This window comes from Cyprinodon variegatus, unplaced genomic scaffold, assembly GCF_000732505.1.
Source record: "Cyprinodon variegatus isolate N-32 unplaced genomic scaffold, C_variegatus-1.0 Scaffold1156, whole genome shotgun sequence".
NCBI lineage: Eukaryota > Metazoa > Chordata > Actinopteri > Cyprinodontiformes > Cyprinodontidae > Cyprinodon > Cyprinodon variegatus.
Window position 1 is genome coordinate 178394 of NW_015151609.1, and position 25267 is coordinate 203660.

The following is a 25267-nucleotide window of genomic DNA, read 5'->3' on the forward strand; positions in this document are numbered from 1 at the left end:
AAAGACAAGATACAAATGGGATGAATCTGTTGTTTTCCATTAAGTTCAGTCCAATGCACACTTATTGGCTACAGGTGAGGAAAATGTCCTAAACTTAATAAATGCTTTATTACAACAGCTAAATCATGGGCCTTAAAAAAAAAGATAAGATTCAACTTTTCTTTTAACATATTCTAACAATCCAGTAATGTTGTAAGGCCATGAAAAAAAGCTTTGCACATCAGAAAGAGTTTAGGTTTTGAGCTTGATGCAGCTATAAGGATGATGCTTTTTATATAAGTTGATTTCTGTATCAGAATCAGAATTCTCCATTTGTCATTGCTCCACAGGGGTGCAACGAAATTTCTCAAAAAAGAAAAAACAGTACAAGCAATTAGTGCAAATTTTAAAGAAAATAAATACGAAAAAGTTTTTAAAAAAGGGGATACTGCGGGCTCTCCTGAGGCAGCGGGTACAGGTTATTGCACGTGAGGTAGCATATTGCATTTAGTGTTACTGTCATTATTGATAGTTACAGTTGTTACAGTTTACGTGAGGCGTTCAGGGCAACAACAGCTCTAGGAAAGAAGCTGTTTTTCAGTCTGGTTGTTTTTGTCCTTATTGGCCTAAAACGTCTCCCAGATGGGAGCAGTTCAAAAAGATGATGACCGGGGTGTGAGGAGTCCCTGATATATATACAGACTAAAAAAAACAGCAAAAGAAAAGGCTCTAAAAGGTAGCCCTTTGGTACCATTGGTAGAGGAGTGGGGCAGTTAATGAGGTAAAGTGCTTCATATTTATAGTAAATGACCAGTTTTTGAAATGCAATATAAAAGAACTCCACTAAAATACCATTTTTGATAGATTATGGACCCAAAGGAAGGAAGACTCCAAAGCTTGAAAGAAAAATGCCAAAGCCAGGAGGATGTGAAAAACCGGTGAATGAGCCAAGTGGCTACCATGCTGATATTAATACTGGATTGTGACACAAGTGAGCCTAACTAAAGGACAGACAACAGCTTTCAGGAGCAAGACTCTGTGGGCTGCTAATGGAAGATCAGCTGGAGCCACGAAGAAACTTAAAACAGAGAAGACTGACAAGAAGTGAAAAGTAAGAAATGGCAAGCGACAAAAAAATGTTGCAGGTAAAGATAATCTGAAACAAACCAAGTAAGATCTGAAATCAGGTGAATGAATGACAAAGTTCCTGTGATCAGTGTTGTTTAAACCTCATTGGGAGAAGAAGTCCTGCAAAGATGTAATGTGATTAGGAAAAGGGAAAAACAGAGAAGTCGTTTTTAACGTTTGTGCACAGCTATTTTGAATTAAAAATGTAATTTAGGGTGTATGATATGATTCTATTTAGTAACAAAATGGTGACATGAAAGCAGAGTAAAATGTGTAAAGTTGAACTATAGCCCCTGTAACGTGTTTAACAGCAGAGCTTTATGATGCTAAAAAAGAAAAGGCAGCCGACTGCTGAGCAGGTTTTTCCAGGCCTCATCCCTGGAGGACGGCTGAGCCGTCTGTGTTTCATGCTCCACTCACAGAGCTGCTGACAGTACAGAGGTCAGACAGCCGAGTGGAACAGCTGATACCTGTTACAAATGTCAGAGAGAATAAAAACACCAAGAACAGGTAAAGGTCACGATGACAGGTTTTCATTAGCTCCCATTACTATCGCCTAAACGTAAGACATTATCTGGATGTCATATTTTCTGCTTGTGGAAAGTGACAGAATAACAGAGGAAGATTTGCTCTTCATGCAGACCTTGGCTTATTTATCTTGATGCCATCATATGATAAGCTGGGGAGTCATGTTTGCAGTTTCATAGATGTGATACTGAGCATTAGATTAAAACAGGAAACAAAATAAAAACCCTCGGGTGTTTATCTTTTTTCCTCTAATGTTTTTAAAAATAGGAATAACACTATTCCTAGATGAAGGGTAAGTGATAACTGCTCCCTAAAGACCATTGCTGCTGCTTTGTGCCTCCCAACACAAAACAATACATATAAAACAAAAAACCTTGATAGAGATCACGCGATAACATAGACAGAAAGTCATTTATGCTCGACTAAAAGAACAAAAAGCAAAAACTAACATTGAAAACTTGTACTTTTTGTTTTCATTAAGCTTCTTTTTTCTCTATTGGCGATAATTACAAGAAAGCAGTAGAAAACTGGATCTAACTGACATATAACTTAATTTTTCTGGCATCCCCAAGACCTGTGGAGCAGATGTCCAGTACTTAAGAACGACTGTCCTTCTCCAACATCTAAATCTAATTAGTGGCTTGATTTCAGGCCTCTGCTTAGCTGAATAACTAGATCCAGGTGTGTTAAAGGAGGTAGCTGCAGGATGGTAGCTCTCAAGGACCAAACTTGTCCACCCCTGTCTGAGGCTACCCGTCCCTAATGCAAAGATCCATTTTCTATTTCATATACAAACAATAAAAAATGGCTATTTGCTACACAGCAGCAAAAAAAAAAAAAAAAACTATTTATTTAACCAGGTGTTTGTTGCATTCTGTTTCCTGTTTTGTGAATCATTTTGAAAGATTTCTCTATAAAATAGGTGTTAAATAGATAAAAATTTAAACTTTGTTTATCAATAGCTTCACATTAGCGGCACATGGCAGCTATTTTTTGCCTCAAAATCCTGTGGCAGTAATAAAATACTTATTCATGACTGCAAAAAAAAAAAAAAAAGAATAAAATGTTAACAACTGGTTTCTTAAAATGCTGCTGTTCATTTTTATCTCAACTTTAACAAACATCATAAATCCATGGGAAAACATAAAAAAATGATGACGTTGCAGCTTTAACTATGTGGTGTGCCTGCTAATGACTTTCTTCCAGCTGCCATGGTGAAATATTGCTCTCTTTGCTGCTGCAGCAGCTTTAATTTTATTTTTTCCTTCTATTTCAAAAGATTCAGCAGGATTCTTAGAGGCTCTTCCGGTCCAATAAACTCAACCCTTTAGGAAATGGGTGCTCCTGTTTCACAGGCTTCCCAGCCTGAAGCTTGAGTTGTTCTAGTTTGGTGAAACTTCTGTTATACTGTATGTCTTTAAGGCAAGTATGGAGTCAGCATTTGAACTTTTAGAAAGGTGAAAGCTGTTTTAGCGTTTTTAGGCTTAGTTTAGTTCATAATCTTTGGTGCCAAAGATGTAAAAACACAATCAAGCTTTACATAAAACTGGGCTCCATCTGCAAGACAGAGCCTGTCACCCACTGGTAACATTGGGAAGAGACTTAGTATCTAAGAGAACTGGCCATGAGAAAAGCACCAGAAAATATTCTGCATAAGAGCCTGATAAGAACTCTGCTGCTGATAGGTGACAAATAGGGAGGTTACAATGTTTTCTGCAGTTGGGCCACAAAAACAACCATTTAACCGCTTATAAGAAACATCATGTTACCAAATATTATTACCACTCTCATGACACTTGGCTCATTTCCTTTTTGGGAGCCTGGCAGCTTTCTGGAATTCACTTTGTAACACAGAAACATTTTGTTCATTTTTTAATCAGCGCTCACCCCCAGCAGATAGATAAATCTCCACACGCCTCCTCTGGTGACTCCCTGATATGAATATATTGTAATAAAAAGGCAGTGTGTCTTGTTCCCTTGTTGTTTTCATTCTTTTTTTCAGAGCGGTCATGGTTAGTTTCTTATGATAGAAAAGCTCTTTTTAACCACATTTTTGAAAATAGATGGCACTGGTGCAGGATTTTTTTTGTTGTTGTTGTTGCAAGGAACAGGATTAGCGAATCATTGTAGACATATAGTACTAGGCAGCAGTTTAAACTAATCACGGTCATGATTGTCATCCAATATATTTTAAATGGCTTGTATTTATTCCTTTACAAGTCAGTTACACTACATTCAGTCATTCACCAACACACTCTCACACTGCATTGCAAAATGTTCAGAAAATGAGTAAAACTGTCTTAAACTAACTGTATTTATCCTTAATATGAGTAGGAAAATAACATGACCTGCCAATGGAATGAGCATTTTAAACCTTAAAATAAGATAATTAGATATTATCCACTTAAAGTAACAGACTGCGGTTGTTTTTTTTTTTCTTATTTTAATTGTAAACTGTCTTGTTACATTAGCAAACGGTCTCACCTACTCAATTCAAGAAAAATGCACTTATTTTAAGAAAAAAAGGACTTCCTTAGCTTTACATTTTTTGCAGTGTGATTGATAGTGGCAAGCTATATTGTAGCCACAGCCCCCCTGGGGCTCACTGACAGAAGCGAGGCTGTGCACACAGGTACCACCGGCCCCTCTGACCACCATCAGTGGGCAATGTGTGTGTGGGGGGGTGCTTTCTTGCACAAGGACACAACGACAGGGAAAGTAGGAGCTTGGGTTTGACTAGCATCACATATGAGAAAAGACCCTGCTAATCAAAAGGGCCTGTTAATAAATTGTTGGAAAATCCAGCATAATTTTCCAATTAGCTAGTTTGAAAACATTGAGAGAGGAAGTGCTAAGTTCCTGCTTTAACATAAAAATGTTTAAGTTTGACTGAAATGTGTAGTAGCACCACATGGACAAACCAGATTCGACAAGGCATTGATTGAGCCCTTTGACCACAATAGGAGAACCTTTTTGCAAATATCAAGCATGATAGCACCATACTGTGACAAAAGTAGGATACAGTTGAATAGTCCACTAAAAGAATCATTCCAGATACATAAAACCAGTATTAGGATGGATAATGAACGAGTGCTGCCAATAATGAAATGTAAAATCCAAGCAAAAGGAGGGTGTTTGCATATGAGTCTATTATTGTAGGATAATTTTCAATTTTAACATATACTGCAGGTGTTTTTGTATTTTGTCCTTTCCTTCAGAAGTTCAGATAAAGCACTTAAAGCCTGAATGCTGACTTATTTTACAGGAGCTCTTCATCTGTTTTCCTAACTTTACTTAAAATTCCCCACAGATCTTCCACACAACCATCCCTATTAAAAGAGGTTTGCACTTGCATCATTTGATATCCCACTAATCAGCCTTGTGGGACTGACCCCTGACTTCCCTCCATTGCCTGAGTAGATTAGAGCCCTCAGAATGTTATGATATAATGGCAGGAAATGACCCGAGTCCAACCGCAAAGATTTCATCCTCTATAGCTTTTTCTTCTAGTATTTCTACAATAAGGAGGAAGTCACCAGACCAAACAGGATTTCTGTTAAAAGGAAATGGTTCGTAGTAGGTGGATGGACAATATTTCAAATGGAGGTGCTGGTTTAAGTAAGAGAACACGGTGTTCTCGGCTGTGCTGAAATCATTTCTTTCTGATGTTGCCTTTGATTTGCTAATGCCTCCTATCCCACCGCAGAGATGTGGTGACAGCTGATCTTACGTAAAGAAAACATATAATACTTGTTCTCTTGGTTAACAGGTTTACATAATTTCCTGATGAACTCCGGATATTTGCTCTCTGACAGCAGATAGATTTTTCTCCTAAAACAAAAATCCTTCCTCAGACTAGTGTCTTTCAGGGAAGGCACACCCAAACTTGGGTTGGGAAACACTAAAGGTACATCCACACCAACCCTGCTGAATTGAATTGTAGATCACTTGCAGGTATTAACATTCAATCGAACAAAAGGCAACTCCGGTTTTCCTGAAATTATAGGTTTTATCATCTTATTATCTGATTGAAATGGAATAAAAAGAATAAAACACAGAGTAAATAAGTCCATTCCCTCCAGAGTTTTTAAACGAGATGACCCAGCTGGGATTTCCCCCAGTCATCCTCTTTATCAAATACCCAAACTTTACATGGATAAAGTTTGGGGACCTCGACCACAACAAATACCACTGTAGCTAGATGTCTTAGAGAAATGTCTTCAGGTCAGACAGAGTGGAACAAGGTTAAACCTCTGGTTGAAATATGGGCTGCTGGAAACTGATCATCAGAGCTGATGAAAGGATCTCACAAGAACAATCCTGATTTTAAAACTGTAAAAAGAAGAAAAAAGTTAGGCCCTGAGATAGTGGCACAAAAAGGCAGAAAATGCTGCCAACTATATATAGAAATAGGTAATATGTTTAGAAATTAAAGGTTTCTTTGTCAATGAGAAGTGGAGGCCAATACTTTTCATTTTCAGAATAACACAGACGAGGAGGAGAATACGCAATAAGGAACTCCAGTTCACTAGTTCACTTGCTTTGGTGGTGCAGTGGTTAGCACACATGACCCATGTATGGAGTCCTCGATGTGGGGGACCCGGGTTTGAATAGCACCTGTGGTCCTTTCCTACATGTCTCTCCCCTCTCTCATACCCTTTTTCCTGTCAGCCTACTGTTCATAAAATGGGCCACTAGTGCTGTAAAAAAGCAAAAGCAAACTTGGACCTGCAGAATCTGCTACCTGTAATTGAAATGAGCCCTTAATTGTATCTGCTTCATCAGATTCTTAGGATTAAGGTGTAAAAAATGACCTAAAAGATCTTCATGTTACATTCAAAAAGTTACATAGCAACGTATTTTTACAATGATTACAGAAATCTGTGCATGATCGATGAAGGGTATGCATTTATACCACTGAGCCAGTGTAACTACTTGCCAATTTTACAGTAATGATTTTCTTTTTTCCAGCTTATTTTTAAGTTATCCCAGCCTTTTGTTGATGTTTGACATCAGATTAGATGGCTTGCTCATGTCTGGAACTTCAGTTTGACAAAAAAGATAAAATGAATATCATTGTGTTCAGCTGCTCAAAAAGATAAAATATCACTCACTGCTGTTCCTCCCTTGTCTTTGTCTGTGAAGGTATGGCTGCGGAAAACTATCTTCTGTTTGTTTCAGAGTTCATGCTTTAGGAATGTGAGGCGTTTGCCTGCAGTCAGCGTTTTCCCTGCTGAAGAAGGGGAAGGGTGGCTGGGTGCAGAGAGGTTTCAGCCTGACTGTTTTCAATTATGGCCCAGCTTGTACAGATGTTTCATTCAATTGTCAGGCAGACAGAGACCTAGACTTGACAGATTCCTGACATTGCTGACAGGTTCAGGTGCAGAGGGAATATGGAGCACTCACATCAATAGCTGCTGCTTTGATGTCCCCAGTTTTACGAGTATCACTTATCAGTTGAGTTAAAAAAAAATCCCTTAACCCCTCCTGACCTTTAACCCTATACCTGTCTTTAGCCTCAATATCCTTTTTGCCAACTCATAAAAACAAAAGTCTCACCTCAGCCTCTTTATGCTGAGTCACAAACATGGGGCCCTGCTCACATGACTGCCTATCCTGAAAGGTTTTGTTGGTGCAGCTATCTGCTGATGAACAAGGACTCAGTCAACCTTGTGAAGTCAAACAAGTTCCTCCCTTTAAAAGGAAAGATAGCATCAGGGATGTGCTCTGTACGTCAATTAGTACACCATGCCACTGAGATATTTACACAGTGACATGTTTGTAAAGAGAACCTGAAACCGTCTAACAGTTAAAGATCTTAAGCTGAATGTACATTTCGTGCTATGTATTTTTATCTTTAAGTAACCCGCAGGGCTGAAGTTTCTTCAGACTTTAAGAATTGCAGAAATGGAACTTGTCTGACAAAAAAAAATTAGGCTAAAAGGTCTCGGAAAGCAGCACATGATGTCCCGATCCAGAGAACAATAATAAAAAAATTGGATTGAAAAAAATAAAAGCTATAAACATCTGATACACACATGGACAAATTGTTGGTAAAACTCGGTTAATGAAAGAAAAACCCACAATGACCAAAGAAATAACTTAAAACTGACAAAAGTAATAATAAATAAAAGTTCGGTAAGGCATTGCTTTTCAACCATTTTTCAAAATTAAGGTTCTACAGAAATAAACTCACAAAAAAGCTCTGACAAAAATGCTGGCACCCCTGAGAGTATTGTCACCAAAGGGACGTGTTAAATCAAGGTGTGTCTGACAATTAGCATCAGAGTTGACTGTAATCAGTCAGTGGACCTATGTATGGGGCTACAGGTAGTCACTGTGTTGTCTGGTGACATGGTGTGTATCACACTCAACATGGACCACAGTAAGTGAAGGAAAGAGTTGTCTCAGGGGATTAGAAAGGAAATTATTGAAAAGTATTTTAAAGGTAAAGGCTAAAAGACCATCTCCTACCAGTTTGATGTTCCTGTCACTACAGTTGCACATATCATTCAGAAATGGAAGATCCACGGGGCTGTAGCCAGCCTCACTGGATGTAGCTGCAGGAGGACAATTGGTGACAAATGAAAGCTGTATAAGAAATGCTATATAAGAATTTTAACAGAAAAATCCCAAAAAAATAAAGGTGAACTTGAAGCTCAAGCAACTTGAGTGTCAGATCGTATTTTAAGCCAAAGTGGACTTAGTGGGGATAAAAACGAGGAAGAAACCACTGTAGAAAGCAAATCATAAAAAAAGACAGACTGGAATTTGTCAAGCTACATGACAAAGATCCACAAAGCTTCTGGGAGAACGTCCTATGGACAGAGTTCTTTTTTTAATCATCCTGTTGAAACATGGTTTAAAAGCAATGTCTACATTTCATATGTTCACTTTCATAGATTTTTGTATTTATTATTACTTTGGTCATCATGAGTTTTTCGTTTTATTTAACTAGGGGTTCCAAGGTGGTTAAAAGCTTGTCCCCGATGTAGTCCTGAAAGGTTTATGGCTTATGGCCCTTTTGGAAAGGTTGCAATTAATGCTGATCTTGCTGCTTGGTTCAGTTAAATGTCTTTGAGCTGACTGGTTAGCACCGGTTCTGCTGGTAAGAAAAGAAGATAAAAACGAAGAGGCTGTGGGTTCAGGAGACTTATGGCTGTACGGCTTTATTTCTAATACTCGTGTATACGTCGCTGCACACGTGCAAGCTCACCAAGCAACGCAGTGTGCAGGTGCTTTGCTCAACACAGCAATAAATCAATCAGGTGAGGTGTGTTGCAAAATAATGGGTTTCAGAGGACAGAGGAGCATACGTCCCATTCTGTCTGAAAGGGCAATTAGGTTGGCATGAATTACTGTCATGGATGTAACAGTGAATTTTTAATTTTCATTTTGTGACCATAGGGTCAGGCACTAGAGGACACAGCAGAACAATGATCCAAAGGACAACTGAATAGCATAAAATAAACAAAATAGAATGAATTGTTTGGGCTAGTTAAAGCTTTAAAATGATATTATGACATAGACAGTCCAATAAAGCTAAAAAAAACAACAAAAAACAAAAACACTCCTATGTGCCTAAGTTGAAATAAAGAGTTGGACAATAATTCCTCCACAGCGATGTTAGCATAAGTAAGCCTGAGGTTTAGAGATATTTGTTTTTTTTGCCCTTAAAATTAAATCACCTCCTGACAATTAGGAGTAAAAAAAAACAGAAGTGTGTAAACAGTAAGGAGTTTTCCCCTTTCTGTTCATTAGTTTCATTTTAAATGGGTGTTGTGATTATTGTTGCTGTAACACAGTGGCATTACCCGCCCATGTTGGTCATGCAGGAAGTAAGATTAGACAAAAATGTGGGCCTGGCGAGCAGCAGCAGCTCCCATTAGATCATCCACTGACCTCAGCGCAGCACCCTGCATGCTCCCGGGGCTGAGACCACTAATACTGGGAAAGATACACTACGCCCTGGGTTATACATCACTTTTAGGCTAAAAACACAATTTCTGTGGCAAAGCAAAACAGGCTGAGCCCAAATCATTTACCGTGGCCAAGATTCTGTAGGTGGCTGTGGTTGAAAACAGGACAAACAAAAACACAAGATGCCCTCTTTGGGTTTGTGTGGAAATCAGCATCCTGTCACACCCTTTGTTATTATTGCTGAGTCTTAATAAAAATCTCTGTTTGTTTAAAGGTTTGAGAGCCACACTGTCTGAGCTGAGCTGTTCTCTGGGTTGTCTTTTTTCTCTCTCTCCTCAACTCATGTTTTTCCTCTGCCGATAAACACGTTTCCAGAGGCCCTCGGGGAAGAATCCTGCATTTTCAACCTCTCCTTTTCTGAAAACTATTACAGTTCACCACAGCCTTGAATCAGCTTCTTTACATGCTTTTAAAGAAACTTTGAATAGCCTTGTTCATGTTTAGAATTTTTTTTACTGGCCCTCAGCGAAAAAAAAAAAAACCCAACAACTAAACAATCCATTTGAGACGTCCATTCTACTGAAGGAAGAGGCTCCTACTGTAGATGGGGGCAGATAAGGTGAGCTGCCTCTGCAGAGGAACTGGGTTCACCCCTAAATATAAGGAGAAAAGTGCTATCATCTCGAAGGAGCTCAGAATATTACAGCTGGTCCTTCACATCAAAAGAAGTCGACTGAATTGTTGGGTTTTCTGATTAAAAGAGGTTTTCTAGATTTGTCCAAGAACCTAGAAGGACTGTTTATCTGCTCTGGCCCGCCAACTTTTTTTTTGATATTCTTAAGTGGGCTTGTAAGTATCAGTGGGGAGAGGGATCCCTGGATTTCTGCTAGAGCAGAGGTCACGGATTGGACCCATCTTCTGGCTAATTTATAAATTACTGCATGTTGTCCAACGACAGTGCCTATCTTCACTTGCGCCGCTTCAACTTTTACACCTAATACAAATTAGCCAATGAGCTGTCGGTCTGGGTCACTGCTGCTGGCTACTTTTAGACACAGCAGGCAAACCTGCGGCAAGCCGGAAGATGGGGAAGAAGGAGACGATGAGAAAAAGAAAGCAGAGAAAGTGTGGATTGCTGGGAGAATTGTGGTGAACTGGTGACAGAAAAGTGAAAAGGTGCTCAAAGATGATCCTGCACATTTAGAGTATTTTGGCTCAACCTACTGCTGTGAAGCAGCGTGCTGTGATATGTGGCAATGGCTTTGTCGCCATTCAAACCCAGTTTTAAAAACCTGGCAGGGCAGCCTAAAGCCCACTGCTCTCATTAAACCATTAAAAAAAACAAAACAAACGGAAATGGTCAGTTCAGGTGTTTTATAAAATATGTGAATCAGGAAATTGCCTATATACCAAACTGAATGATCTCTACTTAAAAAAAAAACACTTTAGATTTTAAAATGGAAAAATGTTCTATTTTTTAAATTATGTATAACAATGTATAACATGGATGCATAAACACCTCATTTTATCTAAATGTTAAATTCTCTTTGATTCTCAAATTATCAATAGGTATTAACTAAGTTTGATAATAACAGAACCTCACCTAAAAAATCCTGAACTATCCCTTTAAGACATTTGAACTTATAAAGATTTTTTCTAATCTTTTAAATTCATCATTGTAATGTAATTTCTGCAGGTAAAAAGGTTATTTTAAATGTGCATTTTTATTGTTGTAGATCAGGTAAACTGAAGAATTTTAAAAGTTCTCTTTACACAGACTTTGAGTAGAGTCTGTATAAGGTATTTCTCTCGAAATTTGTTTGTTATGTAGCAGTTTAGTCCAGTCAAAATATTACTCAAGCAAAAAAAACATCCTGATTGGCTTGCACGATGTTCATTTCCAATGTTTTAATACTGCACAAAAGTCCTGTTTCGCAGCAGCAAAGTATTTCAACCCCAAAAATTCCCACGTCTTCCTAGTATTTATATTTGCATCCATGCAAAACATAAGCAGAACATCAACATATGTGTAGTCATGTTTGTGCTGTTAACTTTTGACCCGAAGCTGTTTGACAAATACAGAAACGTAAGCCAGTTTTTTGTCCAGTGAAACTTTGTTTTTGAGATGAATGAGCATCTAAGGACCACCAAACCAAACACCAGCACAGCTTTGACCTACATATACGGACATTTGTGTTTCCTAATTCATGACAAGGTGTTAGGGGAAGTGTTACATTTTCCCAGCTTTAATCATTTTTCTAGGAGAAGAAAAAAAAGATGAGGACATGTTGTGTATCTTGTGCCTGGCAGTGTTCAGGAATGCGGGAGGCTTTACCCCAGTTTCGTTTTTACAGTCCTCACACAGGAAGCTGGCTCCGACGGGGCCTCATTCATGTTGTCTGAAAAACGCTGACTCCCCCCCCACCCCCAGCTCTCTGGCTGCCCTCCAACAAACACACACCCCCACAGCCACACATACACAACATGCATTTTTGTAACTTGTGTGTGTTTGCATATTCTCCCCTCCCCCAGCATCACAGTTTCATTTACAGCTCTGACTACAACAAACAAAAGAAGACAACTCCGAGGAGGAGGCCACAAACTCAAAGATTTCGTCTGTATGTCAAACATGTGTTAAATCCGGACATTTGATCACAAGTTATAATTAAATATGATCAAGCTAAGAAACATACCTGCCTACCAAGGAATGAAAAGGTCTCTTAAAGGGATAGAATATGCTAAAAATGAATCCTTAACAAGCTTTATTTACTATTAATGCATATATGAATACTGTACATACATATATCGGAGGAGACAAACAGAACAAATTTTTAACTGGCTCTATTCAGTAGATCGGCAGAAAGGCGTGATATTATACTCCTGTTTGAAAACAGGACTTCCTCCTAAAAGCTGTCAGCAGTTTTCAGCAACATTGTGACAGATTCTGACACCCTTTGCTGAATTTGACGAACCCCGATAAATATACACAGTGCCACTCTTTGGTACATTTGCATTGTTCCTCTCGCAACGCCAAACAATCAGGCAGAAAGTGTTTAAATCTTAAGCAAGCTATTTGGGATTTAATTAACCATCTGGATTCACTTATAAGGATGGCATTGTCTGCAGGAGAATTGTCTTAAAGGGTAGGTTGCCATTGTTCTTCAATGCAAAGGCCCACAATTTCCAGTCTTTAAATTACAGCGATTATTGTACCATCTTCTATCAGCGCCTAGCACCTAACAGACGTATTGCACAATAGCTTACACTAGCTTTTGTTTCAAATCTTGCTCAATTTAAATATTAAACCGTTCAAAAACCAGAAGCATGAAACTGGAGATGTTGGCCTTAAATATCATTAAAGTCCTTTGTAAGTCAATGTCAGTATTTTCTCTTGACTTATTAAAAAGTCTGATCAGAGGATTGAACGCAATGTTTGCTCAAACTTATGCATACAGCGAATAGCTGCTCTGTCTCTCACCTTTACAGGTCATCACAAAACCTCATAACTTCTACAGAACTGATTATATTAGTCAGTGACTAAGAGTGAACCTGTCAATGGAGACAAGAAAACCACTCGGCCCTGGAGGAGAACCATGCATTACAACAACTTGTGACAGAAACATTCAGTTTCCACAAAGTAAAATTTTCCATTACACTCTTCAGGTTCTATGAGATAAAAAAAGTATGTTGAAGGACGCAAACTGTCAGGTGTAAACAGACAGGCTATGGAAAAGTTCCACGTGATGTTCCTACGAGACAGCGTCTCATATGACACGACAGTGGATGACGCCTTCATCCTGTCTTATCTTAAAAGATTTGGAAGATCTTCGCCTGTGACTTAAATATATGCTTTATAACTTGGAAGTATTTCAAACGTGACCTTTAAAGGTTTTAGCATTGAAAAAAAAGGTTTGATCTGGTTAAATAATAGCCGGTTTGAATTTTTGAGGATTTTTGTAAATTTTTTAAAACCGAATCGAGAAATATTTGTTTTTGAGTTTATTATCCAAATCTGTGATAAAACATGACAATATCATCTTGAGCCATTATAAAGTATATTTGATAAGTTATGATAGAAGATAAACACTTGTTCACACACAGCCAATCCCTTTATAAAATCTAGATTAGAAGAAGTTCAGGCATGTTGTAATCTGATGCCTAACTGCAAGCTTTGCAATCATGCTTAGTCTCTCCTGAGGAAGCAACTTGTTTACCGGGTGTTGGCTCCTTATTTCTTCATCTTAAAGTTAATTCTGAAATTTTCCCTGATTATCTTAAATAATAAAAATAAACCTAATTAAATCTTAAAAAGCTAATAAGTTTGGCCCAAAATTGTTTTTAGTGCCAAAAAGAGCCTGAACCTTTAAAGTTTGGGTCATAATGCAGCTGCAAAAGTCGCAAAGGCTCATGTTGACAGATGTGATGCTAATCAAGTTGAAGAATTTTTAAAGTCCATTTTTCTCTGCTGTGTGTCATGTCTCTTAACATCACATTATCTAAAGGTTGGATGGTTGGCTAGGGTCTCATGATGACTGCTTCCCCAAAAGCTGGTGATGGTCAGCAAAAAGTTTGTCAAGATACAGCTGTGATAAATATTTCTTGAAGAAAGCAGCTTTAAAGTCTCAACCTACAAGGATTTAAAGGTTTTGGTTAAAGTTAGACTTTACTTCGACTAAATAACATCAAAATTGCATTTATGATTTTTTTTAGGTAATTTATTGAGTTAAACTCTGTGAAAAAAAAATAAAAAATACAAATTATATATATATATATATATATATATATATATATACAGTATATATACCGGTATATATATAATTTTTGTTTTGTGATCTATCGCAGATTGTCTGTAAAAGACACAACAGCAGGTGTGTACATCAGAATGTGAGGCGGCTTTTAATGGGTTCTTGTATCCCTTTTTAAACACAAATCTGAAACTTTAAAGGTATAGCAGTGCTGTGTGGTCTCACAAGCAATGTGCTTGGTTTCATCTTTTCTACTGAGAGAGTGAGAGTTCAAGAAAACAAGATTTTAATAGAAGAAAATGTTTTGAGATTGAGGTACAATCACAGCTTTAATTCGGGATAATTCAATAATATGACTGACTGTGTGTGTGTTTATATATTATATATATATATATATATATATATATATATATATATATATATATATATATATAGAGGGTTTAAAGCCTGAGGGTTTCAGAAGCAGTTTCCACCTGGAAAAAAAACCAACTCAAATAAACGAAGAATTACTAGTGTGTATGTATGCTCTATTATCATCTATTAAGTCTAAAGCAACCTTTCAGTACTATTGTGCAGGTAAGAGATTAACTAATAGTGTAACCACTATCACAGCTGTTACCATGTTGTCTTTTTTGTTTTTACAAATCAACAGTTAAAACAAACAACCCAAAAACATCTTTTTGAAAGTCTAGGAGATTCAGTGCCTTGCGAAAATATTCAGCCCGATCAAATTTTTAGACCTTTTACCACATTTCAGGCTTCAAACATAAATGTATAAAATTCTATTGTAACAACAAGTGGGACACAATTATGAAGTGGAATAACATTTATTGGACATTTTAAACTTTTAACAAATAAAAAATTTTAAAAATTTGGAGTGCAGAATGATTCGATTATTACAGTAATACTTTGTAGCGCCATCTTTTGCTGCAATTAAAGGTTGCAAGTTGCGTAGGGGATGTCTGTAAAAGTTCCGCACACAAAAATGATCAAGAAATGAACAAAAATGTCTTAAATTAAGTGAATGTACCCTTAATTTGAGCAGGTTAATAATATGATCTGCCAATGGAATGAGTATTTTTACACTAAAAGTAAGATAATTAGATAATATGCACTTGAAATAAGAAAATGCAATGGTTTTTTTATTTTAAATGAAAATTGTCTCGTTCCATTGGCAAAGTGTCGCACTTACCTCAATTCAAGGAAAAATGTGGTTATTTAAAGAAAAAATTTACTTATTGAGATTTCAGTTCTTTGCAGTGCAGAGAGACGATCATTTTTGTCCATTCTTCTTTGGAAAACAGCTAAAGCTCAGTGAAACCAATAAAGGTGTTTGATGCTACTTCACTAAAAGAAAGAAAAAAAATAAAAATAAAAACAATACTAAACAATATTAAATTCTAGGGAAATGAAAACCCATCAAATTATTTGTCCTAAAAATAAGCTTTAATTGATCTTTTTCTTTTTAATGCATACAAAGTCCTTCGCAACTTGTTTACCAGATTCAAAAAGCACTTAATAAAAGCTTAATTTGAAATATGAAGCTAGGCTTCTCTTCCTCTATATTACAGCTTTGATATCCTTCCCTCTATTACAAAAGAAAATAGTTTATCAAAAGCCAGGGAGCTAAACACAAGTATTTCTGTACGCACCAAAGGCATAAAAGCAAAGAAAACCTGAACATGTCTTGAAGAGCAGATTTTGATGAAAATGTTAATGAGAATTTCTTTTTTACAACAAATAAAGAAAGAAAAATTTATACGGTTGTGGCATTTACCTTGTGAGACTAAATGCAAACTAGTTGGAAATGAATTAAGATGAGACAACTGGACTAAACACAACAGATACAAACAAAATCTCGTCTTTCATCCATCTTTATGAAGAAATAAAAACTTATAATTTTATTTAAATTACCAAATGCTAACAAAACAAAACTGAAGTCTCTTTTGTCAAAATGTTAAGCGTGGTAACGATTGTTTAAGGAAAACAAGGAAAAAAGCAGGAAGAATGGAATGTAAAAAGAGGGGGAATTTCCCCAAGAAAATGATATGCTTGGTCAGCGATGACTCTCCAGCATCAAATTTACTGCTGGTAGTCTCCACACCTACCATATGTTTTCAGGATTTTAGGTTAAATGTTAAAATCCTTAAACTTTTGCTTTAGAACCATACTTCTGTTGACTTAATGGAAAGAGGCCAGCTGTCAGAAGCCAGCACTTCTAGTAGCATTCAGAATCAGAAGCTACTGTATTTCGAGTTTCCTTTTGTAGATTTACTCTGTTTTTGTATATTTGACAATATTAATAACAATAGTAAAGATAACCAGAGTAAACTCAAAAAGTGTTTTCAAACAGTGTCACTATCTACTATCTATTAAGAGCAAAAATCATCTAATTTACCTAGACCAGCAAAAAACTGATATGTCCTTTGGGTAATTTTCTCTGAAGATCACTGGTTTCTTGGCTTATTTGTAGCAGCCGCACAAAGGCCTGGTTAATAACAGACCTGTGGAGGCAAGAAATAATAAAAAAAAACAGATCTTGTGTAATGAGGTCAACTACATGGGCTAAAAAAGGAACACAAAGGTTTAAAAAGCCATTTGTCTCCAGTGAACCACACCAAAAAAACAACATCTTGGACAAATCATAATAGCATGGAACAGAAGGGAACCTTTCCAAGAATGCAGTAGAAACTAATCCAAGCGCTTCCAAAGGGACCCAGGTAATAATAATTGAACTAGAAAGGGACAAATGGCATCCTTTGAAGAGTTTGAAAAATATACATCAAGTTTTTCCCAATGTAATTTTTAGGACTTAAAAAAAATATAAATTTTTATGAAAACATATTTAACCTAGTTAGACATGCTGGTGAGAACATAAGACATAAAGGTCTTACTAAAAATTATATTTTAAGGATGTCTGTCTAAAGCTGTATTTAGAATGTGTATATATGATGCCTGTTTCATTATCAATATTTCCTTCAAAGCAAATTTATTTTTTTGGTTGAAATCACCCTCAAGAAAAGAAGTCCACAGAACGAAGGCAAGCAAAATGTCTTTTTTAAAAAAAAAAAAAAAAAAAAAAGAAATTCTTTAAGCACCCCTTCCACCACAGATGGAAACCGGTCGCTTAATGTCTTTACAAAAAGGTTTAAGAAATTATTTTTAATTTTTGATATGTTAGGAATATAAAAAGCAGATATAGCCATTGTTAAGTCTAAGCCTAGGTCTCCATGTTTCAGGTCTCCTATTTTTTCAGGCAAATCAGTGAACAGGTAGGTTTTGTATCAGGTTTCATTTAGGCAAACTTTTGTTCGGTCCTGACCTTCTGTCTGTTGGGGTGAAAATGCGTCTTGGTAGGAATCGCAGCAAAAATCTGCTGATTTTTAGTCACTTAAGGTTGCAAGAAAATGAAAGCTGAGCTAATTGCAGGAAACTAGGAGCATTAATCATCCTAATCTTTCTTTAATTGGTCTTCGGTTGTAACGTGTCTTTTGTTGCAGTGCACCCTAGGTCATTAAGAGGATGGCAGCAGGACAGCTTAAATTATAGTGAAAGCCAGGGAATGTCTATGAGGAAATAAAAGGTTAAAAAATACTAAGAATAAGGTAAAAAGAAATAGAGTAAAGTCTGGGGAAAAGCTGTGCTTAAGTGAATAATTTTATTTATTAAAAATATAGTATAAATAAATACAACACTTCTCTTACATAGTAAATTTGAACACTTAGTTTCAACTGGGATACATAAATGATTCTTTTCAGTACAAAATCATATCACATCTACAAGATTTGCAGTGTTTCTACCAAACAGCAGCCATTAAATGTTACCTTTCCTGCAGATCACAACAGAAACACTTACTTACAGCAAACAGTTCATCTAATCAGAGCGTCTATAATATGACAGACACTAGGCTGACTTTTGTCAAGTTAGATAAAACGAGAGCTTTTTACAGTCTTTAAAAGCTTGTTGTTTCTCTCTGACACTTTCAGTCACTTTGTTGATAAAAATAAAACCTTTTAATTGTCAGATACATAAAACCCCAACTGTACAAGTTGTGGTTTGTACTTTATTAACAATTTCAAATAGTACTATGTAGTTCAATCTATACTGTATATTAATTCAATGCCTACATGATAACATAACCATAAAGTAATATAAAGTAAAACCATATAAAGGGCATATCTACGTGACTAAAATGTTTTTTTTTTATCCTGTTAATGTTTTGTAATGTTCACTGATATTAACCACATGCTGCAAATGTAACACCTGCAACTAAAAAATACCTGAGGTAACAAAATAAACTGTTATATTTATGTAACCCATAAAACTAATATAAAATCTGAACAATTGATTGAAATACTTTGACCATCAATCTTTGTGTAGCCTCAATAATTCACAGTATCAAGCTGTTATCCTTATCTTTCTCTCTGATATTGACATATATTAATGTGTAATTTCTTTCCAACAGGAAGAGGTACTTACAGGTTTTCCTTGAGTGACTGAACTAAACACTGACATCTGCTTCATTCAAATTACAGCATTGTTTTCCTTATTGGCACCTCTGGGAAGAACAGTAAATAGCTTTAAAATAAAACTATTCCTTTATTCAACCTTTAATTCACTTAATCAAGCAAATATCCCACTTGTAAAACACACTTTTTTACAAACATAATCTGATTTATGCTGTATTAATATTTCATAGTGGCTAAAAGTAATTAGGATTTGTGATCAAGAAAACTGCAAATTGTGTGTTAAATAATAATTTTCTAATTACATCAACAAAGTAAAAATATGGAATATTTTTAAGGGCTATATTGGTTGCCACTAAATGTGTGATGCTGATGACGAGGGATGATGAAAATGATGGGGAACAGGAGCAGCAAAGTGGAGTAGGGACCAGCTACTTTTTTTTTAGATACTTTTATAAACTGATTCAGAGTTTTTCTTTCTAACATTTAAGATGCCTACTTACAGACACACAAACCTTTAACCTCTTAAAACATATCCATCTGTAACAGGGAGGATAGGTTCAGAACTCCAGGTTCTAGTATGAACCATTTCTACCAAAAAAAAAAAAACTTAAAAAAAAATATGCTGCCACTGCAAATTTTGCTCTCAGCTGTTCATTAGGCGGGTTGGACTCCAACAAACTAAAGTCGAAATTTCCAGTATGCAAAAATGCCCTCACCTCTTCCCAGTTGGTGACTGATGGTACAAGCTTGATTTTTCATGTTCTACTGATTTAAAAAGTGGTTATTTTTTAAACTCAGCTGGTCAGAACTGCAGTGAGACCATTGGGTACATCTGCTAGTCCTTTAACATAGAATGGCCCAGCAGGCAGGCTCATATAAATTACACATTGCATTTGTGCACATTTGTTCTTTTTGCATCTGTAAAACAGAGGAAGCATTAGAGCTCACCAGGACCTACAACGTCCCCTTTTTGCTTAATTTCAAAAATATTTTGTACAAATACAAACCTTAAAATAATATATTTTAAATTACAGTTCCACCTGTGTCCTTGAGGGATCTAATCAATCCTATTGATCTCACTAAAGGCCTCTTCAAAAGAAGCTCCAGGGCAAATTTTCTCATGCCCACCCACCATTAAAAAACACAATACAACTTAAATATCTTTACCAGAGGGGCCAATAAGTGTGAAGCATGCAGCACAAAAAGGATTGTTTCTTCACAGGAGCAACATTAACAAACAGTAACAATTTAGCTTAGGATTTTGCATCAAGCTGTTTAAAAGTAAACTTTTTTTTCTCCATTAAAATCCAAGCATTTTCCTTTCTTTTCAAGTTATTTTCTCACTTCAGTAGCATTTGCACAGCAGAAACAAAGTGACACTAAAACTACAGAAATGACACCATATTGGCCACTGTTTAAAGTTGGATCGCTGTTGACCTAATTTATTTTTGGGGAATTTTTCTCTGAAATCTTAACTGTAGCAATGGGTGAAAAACAGCTCCAGAAACCTATGGCAGGTAACTGCAATAATAAGCAATGAGTTGTACCATGCATTCAACACACAAACCTGTGTACACATTACCTTTGCCATCATAGTATTTATACCCAGTACTGATTCTTCCGCAGAGTCGGGGTGGTGGTGTGAATAATTTGGGAAGATGGTTCAAGAGAACAGTTACTCCAAGAACTGACGAGAACATTTGAATCAGCTGTGTCATGAGGTGAGGCCTGGTTCAGTGCTGAAAACCTACCAAGCACAGGGCTGGTAGAGTATGTGGGATGTAAAGGAGTGACGGTAACAGTGGGAACAGTGGTGCTCCTCTGGGTGAGGCCGCTGTGGGACTCACTGGGAGGAACGCAGATAGGATCCTCCTGAGGTAAAGAGGTGTTGTGCTTCCTTTGCCAACGGTGTCGAAAATAGACAACCACAACCACAAAGATGATTATGAGCAGCAGGAGGGCTAGAAGGGGGAGGATGATGAGGAGTGGGTTGGAGGTTTTATGAGGGTAGGACTCCACACGAACCGGTGTGTTCCCAAACGGAAAGCCGTCCGTCTGAGGCGGCTTCGCGAGCGTTGTGCTAAAAAAGCTGGTTCTGTTCGAGTTCCCCCAGCGGTTACGTCCCTTTAATTTCTGCTGGCTTTTGCTTGGTTGCTGGGTTGAATGGAGGACAGTAGACGGGACAGGGGAAATGGTTCCATTCCTGGAAATCCTGACAGGTGTTTGAAGAATGGGTGATGTGGTTGGGACTGGGCTTTTTGTGGTTGGATTTACCACAGGATCGTATGGGACAATTATAAAGTGGAATTCCCCTTCAGCAGGTTGGACATTATCAGCTTTCAGCACAAACACGAGACAGTCATTTAGCTCCTCGACTCCGGTCATGTTGGCATTCAGCTCAATTGCAACTTTCTCCTGCATCACGTCCTGAAATGTGAAAGACACAGTTGGGACGAATTTTCTGGATCTTTTAGAACTGGAGTGAACAATCTGTCCGTGCTTAGGTTGGGACATTATTTCAAACACAGGGTCACTGTCACTTATAGCAGCCAGTTCAGAGGCATTAAAAATGCTTGAGTTTAGCCTGACAGGGATCCCATTAGGAATCCTCAGACTTTGCCCAAGCTGAACTAGAGGTTTGACAGTTACATTAAGGAGTTGGCCGGTAATATTTGCCTCTGAGGTAAAGATGGTGAACTCAAAGCCGTCCCCTGCTGAGGACAGTGAGGTCATGTGGTAGGCCAAGCTTCCAGTCTGCAGATCCTTCTGTGTAAAATTGGTAACTTCCTGGTTTTCCTTCAGAATTTTGCCAAAACTGGGAGGTTTGGTAATCATGTAGTGAATAGTTAGACTTTTGCCATTCGTTTCTGCAGCGAGGTTGTCCTGGGTGAGAGCTGCCACAGTCTTCCCCTGCTGCAGGGACAGTCCAGTATAATTGACCAAAGTGATGGTGATCTCAGACACATCTATATTGAAAAGTTTATATAAAGGTTTGTGATGTCCGTCTGTGACACTGAAGTAGAACACGCCTGAGGCAGAGCTTCCATCGTGGATAAAATAGATGCTTCTGTTGTTAATTTGAGCTTGGGTGAAAGTCTCCACTGACTCATTCAAACTTCCTAGCAGAGCAAGATAACCGTTGCTTGGTTTGCTAATCACAGAGAAGGTAATATCCTCTGGAGGATTGTCCAAGTCTTCAACTCTAAGATCCTCAGGCCCCATGGCAACGCTGTCTCTCTGAACCACCTTCAGACCTGGAGTTTTAGTTTTTAGCACAGGGGGCTGATCATTCACAGGTCTGACTGTGATGTTAAAACGCTCAACAACTACATCCTTCTCATCCTGAGGCCGTTGAGCCGTTCTGCCTTTAGGGTTCAGCCAAACACTGAACACAAAGGAATCGTTGGTTGTCTCAGAGTTGTCGTGGCTGTAGATGATACCGTATTTGGTGACGATGAACTGCGAAAAGTTGGGCTTCTCTTTGGTGAGATTCCTCTCCCCTACCACGATGACGCCGTGCTGAGGCAGATCCATCACCTGAAACCAGACCTCATAGGAGCTGCGCTGTGGAGTGGGCAGCTTGGACATCAGGTTGGAAGCATCCAGCTTGAACTCGTCGATGACAACACTCTCCCCTTCTGTCACCTCAGCACCTGTCACAAGGTAAACACAAAGTCACTAAAAATGTCCAGTATTATCCCCAAGTCTTTACCAGTTAGAACATTTTTTCTTTTTATGGACACATATCCTTCTGATTCTTTTAAAGTACTTTTAATCAACAGATTACTGTGTTTTCTACATGCATTTAAAAAAAATGTCTTAGGTACCATGCTTTGTTTTTATAGTTTTCTGTGCACTAGGAGACCACTTTTAGAAAAATATGTTTTCATTCACCTTAAACCTTGCTTAAAATCAAACCACCAGATTAGTGACTGCTTTTTTTCCACTTCTTCTTAACTTTGGCTACCCAAACTGGGAAGGGTGGTTTGCAAATTTATTTACAATAATTATATACACCCCTCTTTATTGTGAAGCTCCTTAAAAAAAAAAAAAATAAAAAATAAAATCATGTCAACCAAGAGCTTTTAGTTACTATAAAGACAATCCAAAGATCCACACTCCGGTAGGAAAATCTATCCAAATGACAGAATAGCCATATGTATTATAGATCTATACAGGAGTATCACGGGAAACAATAACTTTTGGAAGCAAAGCTTCAGAATGTCCAATTAGGTGTTTGCTGCAGGCCAGCACAAATGTGAGGGAAGGTGCTCTGGTCTGAAAATATACAGACGTTTTCTTTTTGGCCTTAATAAGTTAAAAACAAACACTAAGTGGGACATAATACTAAAGCTACACACTTGAGAGTGAAGCATGGTTTTAGCAGCATCATGTTGTAGGGATGGTTTTATTCAGCAAATGCAGAGAAGCTGGTCAGTGTGATCGGAGTGTTCATATTAAAGACAACAGGCAAGAATCTCTGTGCAAAGCTAATCAAGACAAACCCAAATATTTACTTTATGAAGCATTTTTAAAATAAAGTTAAAAAAAAAAGATTTTTTTCCCCCCTTACACTTTAACATTTTTGACAATTTTGGCACACAGATACAGATAGGCAAAAAAAAAAAAAAAAAAAAAACAACATCTAAGTTTGTGATTGTTATGTAAAGTTCTTTGATGTATATGTATACCTTGGACAGTTTCTAAACATACACCAAAGATCCTGTTATGATGCTTGAGGAATGGACAGAATAATAAAAAAAAAAGACAAAAAAACCCCATCTGGATGAAGAAAAAGTTTGAAAGAACATCTTGTAGAACTATTAAAGGTATAGTGGAGGATTTTCGTGAATTTTTGAAAAGACCCTCTCCACTTAAAAAAAAAAACTCCACATGGACCACCTCTGTACCTGCTCCCGAGACAGAACGCCTATTAAACGCGTGATAGAGCGTTAACGAGCCCATTTCTCCTCGTGCATGCTCTGTTTAAAAGTTGCTGTTTCATCATTTGTGCAAACTTACTTTCCATAAGAAATTTTGCAATCTTTACACTTTAACAGACTCAACACGATAAGTGAAAATGGGGACGAACATGTTGGACGACCTTATGTAAACACATCACCAGAATGATTGATGATTAGGAGGACCACTTACTTTGATGATCCACCTGGAAATAAAACATCCTCCACTATACCTTAAAGTCCACTTCTAAAGATTTAAGGATTGTCAACAGAAATTTAGAAACTGGATTTTTTTTGCCTTCTCGACTTTTTAACCAATAAGAACAAAATCGTAAAAAATTTAACAAATAATTCGGGGTGCAGAACACCGTCCTACATAAGTATAACCAAATACAGAAGCATTATACCTGTGTTTTTAAGGAGGACTGTATTATGTTCAACTTCTGTGTTTTCATAGGAGATATCTATTTTTAAAGTCTGACTGTCTATCAAAGCAGGCAGTGATGAAATGGAAAAGGTTATTGAATCCATAGCTTCCCAGCCCACTGCCTCAATGGGCATTTGAATGTAGATGACTTCCTTTCTGTCCACCTGCAACACAAAAACATGTTTTGTTACTTCAGGGATCCCTAAAGTAGCAACTTCAAGTTTAACATACAGTAATCAAACATCTATTACAATGGTGACCATGGTATGCATCACAGTTTTTCCTTCCACTCAACTTTCAATGAATATGCATGAAAGCAGCATGTGTAAACAGCCAACCTCTTCAGCTGTTAGACCTGCTGTGAATTCCCCTGGTTGTGGAGGGTGTAAAATGCAGGAAAGAAGGAGAGAAAATATTTCCCATGATTGGGATTTTCCCATCATCATTTCTGAATTAAAGCCAATTCCAATCCTTTTTCCTGTACCTTTTATATGTGTCTCTGCTTTGATACACCTGAGTCAAATAATCAGGCTATTAGCAGGACTCTGAAGAATGGACTGCATGCTGAGGAGGTAATTCAAGCATTTGATTCAGGGGTGAAAGCAGAGACTCATTTACACTGTGCAGGACACAGGATCTCGAGTTCTGGAGTTGGGGAAGCCTGTTACATGGTCTCAAATTAATTAAGGCCCCGTCCACACGAAGCCGAACCCTGGCCTAAACGCACAAATTTTTCACCAAACCAGCCTCTCATCCATACGAAGCCGGCGTTTCGGGGGTCTGTAAACAATCTTTTTTTTATTCAGCCTTCAGAGTGGGAAGATTTTGAAACTCCGTTTTCGCGTTTCCATCTTTAAGCTCTAACCGCATTTTTTTTTTTTTTTTACACGCATGCGTCATAGCGTCGCCTGTAAACATGCATGCGCGACACAGTATCACAACAACAATGGCGCCGTACTGTGTTGAATGGTTGCTGCTAATGCTACTCACCCTGCTGTCGGGCTTACAACAGAATCTTCTTCTTCTGGAATATCTCCAGGAAGAACAGAGCAATATCGACGACATAGTTCAGCACCTGAATTTGACTGAACCACGAAAATGGACCCGCAG

At 37.5% G+C, this 25267-nt stretch overlaps 1 protein-coding gene across 1 annotated transcript in view; it reads right to left on the reverse strand.

The window, feature by feature from the left end:
• Positions 1 to 17518: 17518 nt before the first annotated feature.
• LOC107101806 (chondroitin sulfate proteoglycan 4-like) overlaps positions 17519 to 25267 on the reverse strand; it is a 30880-nt gene continuing 23131 nt past the window's right edge. Inside the window, exons 9-10 of the mRNA XM_015400865.1 lie at positions 24138 to 24321; positions 17519 to 22422 (exon numbers count right to left, since the gene is read on the reverse strand). Of these exons, the coding sequence (XP_015256351.1) occupies positions 20369 to 22422; positions 24138 to 24321 (2238 nt within the window). The 3' untranslated portion in view covers positions 17519 to 20368. The remainder of the gene's footprint in view (positions 22423 to 24137; positions 24322 to 25267) is intronic.